This window comes from Haliotis cracherodii, unplaced genomic scaffold (genome assembly GCF_022045235.1).
Source record: "Haliotis cracherodii isolate W230 unplaced genomic scaffold, xgHalCrac1.p SCAF_1, whole genome shotgun sequence".
Taxonomy (NCBI): Eukaryota; Metazoa; Mollusca; class Gastropoda; order Lepetellida; family Haliotidae; genus Haliotis; species Haliotis cracherodii.
The window spans coordinates 35594007-35606989 of record NW_027266264.1 but is presented as its reverse complement, the minus strand read 5'-3'; the positions used below and the strand labels follow the sequence as shown (position 1 = coordinate 35606989).

The window sequence follows — 12983 nt, the reverse complement described above, 5'->3', positions numbered from 1 at the left end:
TGCAGGTCTCCGACGTTTACCACTTCGGTGAAACCCACGAGCACGGGTATGGTGCTGACAAACCTAGAAACATAATCGGGGCGAACCGGGATTCGAACCCACAATCATAGGTTTCTGGCGTGCCCAAGGGACGCAACTCTGCACAGCGAATCGCGGCGCCTTAGACGACTGGGCCACTCGTGCCCCCAGTGAATGTAAAGAATGACTGACATTACTCTGGCGCGTTCAGTGAATGTAAAGAATGACTGACATTACTCTGGCACATTCAGTGAATGTAAAGAATGACTGACATTACTCTGGCGCGTTCAGTGAATGTAAAGAATGACTGACATTACTCTGGCGCGTTCAGTGAATGTAAAGAATGACTGACATCACTATGGCACGTTCAGTGAATGTAAAGAATGGCTGACATTACTCTGGCGCGTTCAGTGAATGTAAAGAATGACTGACATTACTCTGGCGCGTCCAGTGAATGTAAAGAATGACTGACATTACCCTGACACGTTCTGTGAATGTAAAGAATGGCTGACATTACTCTGGCGTGTTCAGTGAATGTAAAGAATGACTGACATTACTCTGGCGCGTTCAGTGAATGTAAAGAATGACTGACATTACTCTGGCGCGTTCAGTGAATGTAAAGAATGACTGACATTACTCTGGCGCGTTCAGTGAATGTAAAGAATGACTGAGATTACTATGGCACGTTCAGTGAATATAAAGAATGACTGACATTACTATGGCACGTTCAGTGAATGTAAAGAATGACTGACATTACTCAGGCGCGTCCAGTTAATGTAAAGAATGACTGACATTACCCTGACACGTCCAGTGAATATAAAGAATGACTGACATTACTATGGCACGTTCAGTGAATGTAAAGAATGATTGACATTACTCAGGCGCGTCCAGTTAATGTAAAGAATGACTGACATTACCCTGACACGTTCAGTGAATGTAAAGAATGACTGACATTAATCTGGCGCGTTCAGTGAATGTAAAGAATGACTGAGATTACTATGGCACGTTCAGTGAATGTAAAGAATGACTGACATTACTCTGGCGCGTTCAGTGAATGTAAAGAATGACTGACATCACTATGGCACGTTCATTGAATGTAAAGAATGACTGACATTACTCTGGCGTGTTCAGTGAATGTAAAGAATGACTGACATTACTCTGGCGCGTCCAGTGAATGTAAAGAATGACTGACATTACTCTGGAACGTTCTGTGAATGTAAAGAATGGCTGACATTACTCTGGCGTGTTCAGTGAATGTAAAGAATGACTGACATTACTCTGGCGCGTTCAGTGAATGTAAAGAATGACTGATATTACTCTGGCGCGTTCAGTGAATGTAAAGAATGACTGACATTACTCTGGCGCGTTCAGTGAATGTAAAGAATGACTGAGATTACTATGGCACGTTCAGTGAATATAAAGAATGACTGACATTACTATGGCACGTTCAGTGAATGTAAAGAATGACTGACATTACTCAGGCGCGTCCAGTTAATGTAAAGAATGACTGACATTACCCTGACACGTTCAGTGAATATAAAGAATGACTGACATTACTATGGCACGTTCAGTGAATGTAAAGAATGACTGACATTACTCAGGCGCGTCCAGTTATAGTAAAGAATGACTGACATTACCCTGACACGTTCAGTGAATGTAAAGAATGACTGACATTAATCTGGCGCGTTCATTGAATGTAAAGAATGACTGAGATTACTATGGCACGTTCAGTGAATGTAAAGAATGGCTGACATTACTCAGGTGCGTCCAGTTATAGTAAAGAATGACTGACACGTTCAGTGAATGTAAAGAATGACTGACATTAATCTGGCGCGTTCAGTGAATGTAAAGAATGACTGTCATTACCCTGACACATTCAGTGAATGTAAAGAATGACTGACATTAATCTGGCGCGTTCAGTGAATGTAAAGAATGACTGACATTAATCTGGCGCGTTCAGTGAATGTAAAGAATGACTGACATTACCCTGACACATTCAGTGAATGTAAAGAATGACTGACATTAATCTGGTGCGTTCAGTGAATGTAAAGAATGACTGTCATTACTCTGGAGCGTTCAGTGAAAGTAAAGAATGACTGACATTACCCTGACACATTCAGTGAATGTAAAGAATGACTGACATTACCCTGACACATTCAGTGAATGTAAAGAATGTCTGACATTACCCTGACACGTTCAGTGAATGTAAAGAATGACTGACATTAATCTGGAGCGTTCAGTGAATGTAAAGAATGACTGTCATTACCCTGACACATTCAGTGAATGTAAAGAATGACTGACATCAATCTGGCGCGTTCAGTGAATGTAAAGAATGACTGACATTAATCTGGCGCGTTCAGTGAATGTAAAGAATGACTGACATTACCCTGACACATTCACTGAATGTAAAGAATGACTGACATTACTCTGGAGCGTTCAGTGAATGTAAAGAATGACTGACATTACTCTGGAGCGTTCAGTGAAAGTAAAGAATGACTGACATTACCCTGACACATTCAGTGAATGTAAAGAATGACTGACATTACCCTGACACATTCAGTGAATGTAAAGAATGACTGACATTACCCTGACACGTTCAGTGAATGTAAAGAATGACTGACCTTAATCTGGCGCGTTCAGTGAATGTAAAGAATGACTGACATTACTCTGGAGCGTTCAGTGAATGTAAAGAATGACTGTCATTACTCTGGCGCGTTCAGTGAATGTAAAGAATGACTGACATTACTGTCGCGTTCGGTGAATATAAAGAATGACTGACATTACTATGGCACGTTCAGTGAATGTAAAGTGAGTGAGTGAGTGAGTTGGGTTTAACGCCGCTTTTAACAGTATTCCAGTTATATCGCGGCGTGTCAGCTTAATGTGGGAGGAAAGCCCGAAGTGATGCAGGTCTCCGACGTTTACCACTTCGGTGAAACCCACGAGCACGGGTATGGTGCTGACAAACCTAGAAACATAATCGGGGCGAACCGGGATTCGAACCCACAATCATAGGTTTCTGGCGTGCCCAAGGGACGCAACTCTGCACAGCGAATCGCGGCGCCTTAGACGACTGGGCCACTCGTGCCCCCAGTGAATGTAAAGAATGACTGACATTACTCTGGCGCGTTCAGTGAATGTAAAGAATGACTGACATTACTCTGGCACATTCAGTGAATGTAAAGAATGACTGACATTACTCTGGCGCGTTCAGTGAATGTAAAGAATGACTGACATTACTCTGGCGCGTTCAGTGAATGTAAAGAATGACTGACATCACTATGGCACGTTCAGTGAATGTAAAGAATGGCTGACATTACTCTGGCGCGTTCAGTGAATGTAAAGAATGACTGACATTACTCTGGCGCGTCCAGTGAATGTAAAGAATGACTGACATTACCCTGACACGTTCTGTGAATGTAAAGAATGGCTGACATTACTCTGGCGTGTTCAGTGAATGTAAAGAATGACTGACATTACTCTGGCGCGTTCAGTGAATGTAAAGAATGACTGACATTACTCTGGCGCGTTCAGTGAATGTAAAGAATGACTGACATTACTCTGGCGCGTTCAGTGAATGTAAAGAATGACTGAGATTACTATGGCACGTTCAGTGAATATAAAGAATGACTGACATTACTATGGCACGTTCAGTGAATGTAAAGAATGACTGACATTACTCAGGCGCGTCCAGTTAATGTAAAGAATGACTGACATTACCCTGACACGTCCAGTGAATATAAAGAATGACTGACATTACTATGGCACGTTCAGTGAATGTAAAGAATGATTGACATTACTCAGGCGCGTCCAGTTAATGTAAAGAATGACTGACATTACCCTGACACGTTCAGTGAATGTAAAGAATGACTGACATTAATCTGGCGCGTTCAGTGAATGTAAAGAATGACTGAGATTACTATGGCACGTTCAGTGAATGTAAAGAATGACTGACATTACTCTGGCGCGTTCAGTGAATGTAAAGAATGACTGACATCACTATGGCACGTTCATTGAATGTAAAGAATGACTGACATTACTCTGGCGTGTTCAGTGAATGTAAAGAATGACTGACATTACTCTGGCGCGTCCAGTGAATGTAAAGAATGACTGACATTACTCTGGAACGTTCTGTGAATGTAAAGAATGGCTGACATTACTCTGGCGTGTTCAGTGAATGTAAAGAATGACTGACATTACTCTGGCGCGTTCAGTGAATGTAAAGAATGACTGATATTACTCTGGCGCGTTCAGTGAATGTAAAGAATGACTGACATTACTCTGGCGCGTTCAGTGAATGTAAAGAATGACTGAGATTACTATGGCACGTTCAGTGAATATAAAGAATGACTGACATTACTATGGCACGTTCAGTGAATGTAAAGAATGACTGACATTACTCAGGCGCGTCCAGTTAATGTAAAGAATGACTGACATTACCCTGACACGTTCAGTGAATATAAAGAATGACTGACATTACTATGGCACGTTCAGTGAATATAAAGAATGACTGACATTACTATGGCACGTTCAGTGAATGTAAAGAATGACTGACATTACTCAGGCGCGTCCAGTTAATGTAAAGAATGACTGACATTACCCTGACACGTTCAGTGAATATAAAGAATGACTGACATTACTATGGCACGTTCAGTGAATGTAAAGAATGACTGACATTACTCAGGCGCGTCCAGTTATAGTAAAGAATGACTGACATTACCCTGACACGTTCAGTGAATGTAAAGAATGACTGACATTAATCTGGCGCGTTCATTGAATGTAAAGAATGACTGAGATTACTATGGCACGTTCAGTGAATGTAAAGAATGGCTGACATTACTCAGGTGCGTCCAGTTATAGTAAAGAATGACTGACATTAATCTGGCGCGTTCAGTGAATGTAAAGAATGACTGTCATTACCCTGACACATTCAGTGAATGTAAAGAATGACTGACATTAATCTGGCGCGTTCAGTGAATGTAAAGAATGACTGACATTAATCTGGCGCGTTCAGTGAATGTAAAGAATGACTGACATTACCCTGACACATTCAGTGAATGTAAAGAATGACTGACATTAATCTGGTGCGTTCAGTGAATGTAAAGAATGACTGTCATTACTCTGGAGCGTTCAGTGAAAGTAAAGAATGACTGACATTACCCTGACACATTCAGTGAATGTAAAGAATGACTGACATTACCCTGACACATTCAGTGAATGTAAAGAATGTCTGACATTACCCTGACACGTTCAGTGAATGTAAAGAATGACTGACATTAATCTGGAGCGTTCAGTGAATGTAAAGAATGACTGTCATTACCCTGACACATTCAGTGAATGTAAAGAATGACTGACATCAATCTGGCGCGTTCAGTGAATGTAAAGAATGACTGACATTAATCTGGCGCGTTCAGTGAATGTAAAGAATGACTGACATTACCCTGACACATTCACTGAATGTAAAGAATGACTGACATTACTCTGGAGCGTTCAGTGAATGTAAAGAATGACTGACATTACTCTGGAGCGTTCAGTGAAAGTAAAGAATGACTGACATTACCCTGACACATTCAGTGAATGTAAAGAATGACTGACATTACCCTGACACATTCAGTGAATGTAAAGAATGACTGACATTACCCTGACACGTTCAGTGAATGTAAAGAATGACTGACCTTAATCTGGCGCGTTCAGTGAATGTAAAGAATGACTGACATTACTCTGGAGCGTTCAGTGAATGTAAAGAATGACTGTCATTACTCTGGAACGTTCAGTGAATGTAAAGAATGACTGTCATTACTCTGGAGCGTTCAGTGAATGTAAAGAATGACTGACATTACCCTGACACATTCACTGAATGTAAAGAATGACTGTCATTACTCTGGAGCGTTCAGTGAATGTAAAGAATGACTGACATTACTCTGGAGCGTTCAGTGAAAGTAAAGAATGACTGACATTACCCTGACACATTCAGTGAATGTAAAGAATGACTGACATTACCCTGACACATTCAGTGAATGTAAAGAATGACTGACATTACCCTGACACGTTCAGTGAATGTAAAGAATGACTGACATTAATCTGGCGCGTTCAGTGAATGTAAAGAATGACTGTCATTACTCTGGAGCGTTCAGTGAATGTAAAGAATGACTGTCATTACTCTGGAGCGTTCAGTGAATGTAAAGAATGACTGTCATTACTCTGGCACATTCAGTGAATGTAAAGAATGACTGACATTACTCTGGAGCGTTCAGTGAATGTAAAGAATGACTGACATTACTCTGGAGCGTTCAGTGAATGTAAAGAATGATTGACATTACCCTGACACGTTCATTTAATGTAAAGAATGACTGTCATTACTCTGGAGCGTTCAGTTAATGTAAAGAATGACTGACATTACCCTGACACGTTCAGTGAATGTAAAGAATGACTGACATTACTCTGGAGCGTTGAGTGAATGTAAAGAATGACTGACATTACTCTGGAGCGTTCAGTGAATGTAAAGAATGATTGACATTACCCTGACACGTTCAGTGAATGTAAAGAATGACTGTCATTACTCTGGAGCGTTCAGTTAATGTAAAGAATGACTGACATTACCCTGACACGTTCAGTGAATGTAAAGAATGATTGACATTACCCTGACACGTTCAGTGAATGTAAAGAATGACTGTCATTACTCTGGAGCGTTCAGTTAATGTAAAGAATGACTGACATTACCCTGACACGTTCAGTGAATGTAAAGAATGACTGACATTACTCTGGAGCGTTCAGTGAATGTAAAGAATGACTGTCATTACTCTGGAGCGTTCAGTGAATGTAAAGAATGATTGATATTACACAGGCGCGTCCAGTTAATGTAAAGCATGATTGACTCCTGCGTGTACTGAATGGAAAGGATGATTGACGTTTTATAACATGTTCTTGTGAATTCAAAGAATGATTGCTATTACACATGCGCAACCTCTGGAAGATAAGAATTATTGACGTAAGAATGACTGACGTAACAAATGATCTTCACATCTTCGGAGGTGTGCACCAACAGTAGTCATACACATGTCACTCTACAAAGTATCCAGTTGACAGTCTTTACCGTATCAGTTTACTGAAGGAAAACAACAGTTCATAGAGTAGAACTATCCCCTGATAGGGGATCTGCTCCAATGTTCTCATTCCAACTGAATCTGATCGCCTCCACAGACTAACAAACAAGCAATATGATACGGCTATGGTTTAATGGCACTCACGATGAATAGAAGATTAATGGAGTACGAAGGAAGGAATGGGCGATAAATATTGTATCCCTTACATTCGGACAATCATTCGAAACTTCGCACTTACCGATTTTTCGAAGCTGCGTATTCGCTATGTATGTACTCGCGGTCCCGTGTGCGACATACGCTGTAAGTCGGAAGGCGCACGTTAAATCCCCAACCTCACTCAGTCTGTCGCGGTCATTTGACAGTTCTCTTTGGGTTTTTGTGGCATGTTTTTATGCCGTGTTTGCGTTTACGACCACACAACCACGTTATTTATCTGAGAAGTGGAAATGATTGTGATGGCATTTCCACCCACATCAGAAGGAACTGCAATCGGTACTTGTATCCTATCCTTGTCGTATGGGCCGATTAATGGTCGGATGGTTATAATGGGTATACCCTTGAACATCTTGGGTAGAATAGGTCTCCAGAAACCCATGCTTCTAAGAAGCGAATATGCTTGTGGTAAGAGCCGACTAACGGGATCAGGTGGTCAGACTCGCTGACTTCGCTGATGCATGTCATCGTATCCCATTTGCGTGGATCGATGCTCATTGTGTCACTGGATTGTCTGCCCTGCGTAAACATTTGAAATTGTACAATTTCCTATTAATTTCTGTACCTGGAAACGTTAGGGTAATGATTCAGTTCTAACGTTTGAAATTGCAAACTGTCTAAAGTATTCCAAATGGTGTGCACACAGATGTAAATGTCATTTGGTTTTGTGTCGCTAACATAACACGCATGTCAGGAGAATGGACAGGTATGAACACTGACGTTAGTGTGTGCGTTCCTCCAACATTCCCAAACTTGGCATACATGTAAATAAAACCCAATGATTCGGAATGTCTGGAAATGTGTGCATTTATATTTATATCAACACTATTCCAAACGTCAGGAAATACATTCAGTCGCTATGTAAGTGCAAAAATGACATCCATTTCATCTCACCTCACTTACGTTCTGGTCATGGGGCACGGTTGGCCCAGTCGTCTAATGAGCCGCATTTTGCTGTGCAGAGTTGCGTCCCTTTGGCACGCCAGAAACCTATGATTGTGGGTTCGAATCTCGGTGAGCCCCGATCATGTTTCTCCGTTTCTCACAGCACCATAATGTGGTTTTCATGGGTTACACCAAAGTGGTAAAAGTCCGAGACCTGCAGTCGCTTAGGGCTATCGTCCCACACAAAGCTGACACGCCGTGATATAACTGAAATAGTATTAAAAGCGGCGTTAAACCCGACTCACTATGAACTTAGTGGCATGGGTTAGCAAGTTATAATAACCTGACGTAAAACAGAAATACTGTTCAAAGCACTGACCGAAAAGAACCCATTAAGCTCGCCCAAATCCCGGGCATTCAATTACTAAATGAAGTGTGTTTCGCCTAACCGGTGATCGTCAATGTTAGTGGTTCGTCTGTTAAACTGTAATTCTGTGATGTCACCATACTTATGCTCAAAGCGGCGTTTAACTCTTGACTGGCAAAACAGGTAAAACGAAACGTAAATGCGATACAAATGATCACTAACTGGGTTTCGAGAACGAGACTTCATTTCTCGTTGTCCACCGGCCATTTGGTATATCGTATGTCATTCCAAGGATCAGAAGCGGTTCGCTGCATTGCAAAGTACGGACTTAAACAGGGTCTCAACCCTTTGAGTTGTACACAGTTTTATGGTGCGCTTCATGATGATATCATGTGTTATATCCTGGTGTAGATAGCAACGTCAGAGCAATATTAACTTGATATCTGAGTCTTCTTTGTTGCAGGATCCCGAGTGTCGGACACAATACGGAAGGGTATTATCGACGTCAGTGCATATAATGGCAGCGAGGCCTTACTCATGGTGGGCAATGTTGCCGCGCTCTCAGGTGGGTCCACTTGTTCCCTTCTTGCCCTCTTGATATGAGAACAAAACCATGATTCCCACATACATGTAGATGTGTGCTACATACACTCAAGCAGTGGTACAGCTACACACATTAAAACACTTGCACCCATTGACAGTGAATTGTATTGCGACAGTCTCCCTTTAGCGCTCTAGAAACCAATGATCGTGGTATCGAATCCAGATGATCTTTCTTGGTTTGTCAGCACCAACCGGTGCTCGTGTGTTTCACGATCATGGCAAACGTTACCTGCATCACTTCCTCCCACAGACCCGTGAAGATTCCGGGGTGGAATAGGTCTTCAGCAACCCATGCTTGGCGTAAAAGGTGACTATGCTTGTCGTTAAAGGCGACTAACGGGATCGGTGGTCAGGCTCCTGACTTGGTTGATGCATATCATCGATCCCAATTGCGTGGATCGATGCTCATGATATCAATCACTGGATTGTCTGGTCCAGACTCGATTATTTACAGACCGCCGTCAAATAGCTGGAATATTGCTGAGTGCGGAGTTAAACAACCAACCAACCAACCAACCAACTTCCTCGCACAACAAGCAGACATGCCGTGATACAACTGAAATGCTGTTCAAAGCGGCGTTAAAACCAACTCATTCACACACTCACTAATGTATCTAATTTATCTCACAGGATCTTGTGTGATGCTGATCGGGGCAACAATAGCCAGCCTGCCGATCTCCGCGACACACAGCATTGTCGGGGCTACCATAGGTTTCTCTGTAGTGGCTCATGGCGCCCGAGGCATCGGCTGGATGAAGTTGGGCCTGATCAGTAAGTAGTGTATTGAAAAAACTGTGAGCTCCGATGTTTGGCCTTGGCAACATACCCAAAGACAAGGGGAGCCTTACACCCCGACAGAACGAATCCGCGATTGTAGAGGGGCGTTGGTAGCTTAGTGTTAAAGCGTTTGCTCGTCACGCCGTAGACCGGGTTCGATTCCCCAAATGGGTACAATGTGAGAAGCCAATTTCTGATGTCCCCCGCCGTGATATTGCTGGAATATTGCTAAAAGCCGCGTAAAAACCATACACACACACGAGTGTGGTCGAAGTGTTCTTGGGTGGAGATGAAATAATAATCACTGTATCAACTTGTCAACGCTTCACAAAGCGTTCTCAACGCATAGTGTGACGTATTAGCACCACTGACACTGGATTTTTAAAAATAATATAGCCGACTGCGTCAGAAAATATGAATAATGATCATGTGAAAGGAAACGAATAGAGGCAGCTGACATGAATAATCCTGACTGCATTTATATACGTGACACAATGACTCGTTCAAAAGGCTACCTAAGTATAAACTAATTGTATTCAGTTCGCTTGAAAGTTGTAGAGTTTGTGTTCAAGGTGAGCTTCGACAAAATCATTCTTTGTGTGCTTGTGGATACCCTCGAGTGAACACGTATGGGTGACAACAATTATCGATCAATCGATCAAGTCTTATCGATTTCAATTCCCGGCGCCTACGTCACAGTATCATCTGGTGTAGCACATGAAGACGTCTCAATTCCTGCACATGGCGGCAATCCAGCTTGGTTTGTCCGTTTCTTACATGTTCAGCGAAACTTACAACCACTAAGTCTTGTTGCACGGTTGTCGTATTTTTTATATATATATTTTTTTAAGCCGCTCTCAGCAATATTCCAGCTATATGACGGCGGCCTGTAAATAATCAAGTTTGGACCAGACAATCAAGTGATTGACATCATGAGCATCGATCCAAGCAATTGGGATACGAAGACATTCATCAAGCAAGTCAGCGAGTCTGACCACCCGATCCCGTTAGTCGCCTCTTACGACAAGCATAATCGCCTGTTACTGCAAGCATGGGTTGCTGAAAACCTATTATTGCCGTCAGAGGTGACTATGCTTGTCGTAAGAGGTGACTAACGGGATCAGGTTGTCAGGCTCGTTGATGCATGTCGTCGTATCCCAATTTCGTAGATCGATGCTCATGATGCCACTGGATTGACTTGCCCAGGAATGTTGCTGAGTGCGTCGTTAAACAACAAACAACAACAACAAAAAAACATTAGTCAAAGAAAGGTGCTGTCATTTTGTCCAACGGTTATCTGTCATTTAGATCCTCAAAAGTGAAACTTATTCAACTTAAATTGTTGATTTTTCCTTTAGTACGGAGGGCACGGGTGGCCCAGTCGTCTTAGGCCCCGCGATTCGCTGTGCAGAGTTGCGTCCCTTGGGTACGCCAGAAACCTATGATTGTGGGTTGTGGGTTCGAATCTCGGTTCGCCCCGATTATGTTTCGAGGTTTGTTAGCACCATACTCGTGCTCGTGGGTTTCACCGAAGTGGTAAACGTCAGAGTCCTGCATCACTTCTGGCTTTCCTCCCACATTAAGCTGACACGCCGTGATATAACAGGAATACTGTTAAAAGCAGCGTTAAACCCAACTCACTCACTCACTCCTTCAGTACGGTTCCTCTCCACAAAGTGTATGTATTGTGTTTCAGTTGGTAGCTGGTTCATCAGCCCAGTCATGTCCGGTATTGTTTCATCCGTCTTGTTTTTCCTGGTCCGCAAGTTCGTCCTCAATAAGGTGAGATCCCCCGACTTCCCTCCAAGAACATACGAGTCGCTGTTTTGCCATTTCAGATATGGCTTCAACCATGATCCATATGCGTATGCATAACTTTGTAATTTAATGACGCTTGCATATGTTTCTTCTTATTGTCCCCCTTTTTCATGGTAGTACAGTCTAGATTTAAGTATATCATCGCCTTAGCACTAAGATCGCTTCAAGAAAGGGACCCTTGGGTAGATCTTATTTGCTCTCATTGTGAAATGCCCACGAGCCAACTCACCAACTCTGATGTATTGAATAAAGATGTCTTTATTGAACAAGAACGTTAATTACACTGTATAGGAATAACTCTGGTTCGTAATAGCGGAGCTGCATTGTATACTCGACCTTTCTCTCTCCACCAGGAAAAGCCCCTCGAACCAGGACTGCGTCTCCTCCCAGTGTTTTATGGCGTCACTGTGGTCATCAATGCCTTCTCCGTTTTCTACGAAGGATCTGAAAGTGAGTCTTCGATCAATAAGTTTTTCATATTTCTATATTTCTGAGGGGTGGTGGGGTAGCCGAGTGGTTAAAGCGTTGGCCAATCACGCCGAAGACCCGGTTTCGATTCTCCACATGGGTACGATTTCTCAAGCCCATTCCTGGTGTCCCCCGCCATGATAATTGTGTAATATTGCTTGTATCCCTGTCCCTGTATTTTAGATATGACTACTCTACTGTTCAAAACAGACACCCCCTGATCACACCGCGTGTGTTCTCCCGGGAGTGGACATTTGTTTATGATCTGGGTGCGGGAAGAAAAGATCCCTATTCGCTTATAAACCATGCTTTTCATAATAGTCGACTAAGATTAGGATCGGATGTTGACTATGTGTGACCTTGCTGATTGCTAGTCATATTAACCCCACCACTTCATATTATCAACCACTGGTTTATCTGTCCGAGTGAGTGAGTGAGTAAGTATAATGCTGCTTTGAACAGTATACCAGTTTAATGTGGGAGGAAAGCCCAAAGTCATGCAGGTCTTAAACGGTTACCACTTTCGTGAAACCCACGACCACGACAACATAATCGTTGCGAACCGGGATTCGAACCCACGATCATAGGTGTCTGTCGCGGCAAAGGGACGCAACTCTGCACAGCGATTTGTGGTGCCTTAGACGACTGGGCCTCCCGTGCCCCCTTATCTGTCCAAGACTCGACATATCTCACGTGCTGCATGATTCCGGATTCTTACTATATTGAGAGTA

The 12983-nt window shown here is 42.6% G+C and overlaps 1 protein-coding gene across 4 annotated transcripts in view; it reads left to right on the top strand.

The window, feature by feature from the left end:
• LOC139477034 (sodium-dependent phosphate transporter 1-A-like) overlaps positions 1 to 12983 on the top strand; it is a 38588-nt gene that overhangs the window by 14971 nt on the left and 10634 nt on the right. For all 4 annotated transcript variants that reach the window (XM_071259617.1, XM_071259599.1, XM_071259614.1 and 1 more), the window contains exons 3-6: positions 9050 to 9151; positions 9820 to 9960; positions 11663 to 11748; positions 12138 to 12234. In XM_071259617.1, the coding sequence (XP_071115718.1) occupies positions 9050 to 9151; positions 9820 to 9960; positions 11663 to 11748; positions 12138 to 12234 (426 nt within the window). The remainder of the gene's footprint in view (positions 1 to 9049; positions 9152 to 9819; positions 9961 to 11662; positions 11749 to 12137; positions 12235 to 12983) is intronic.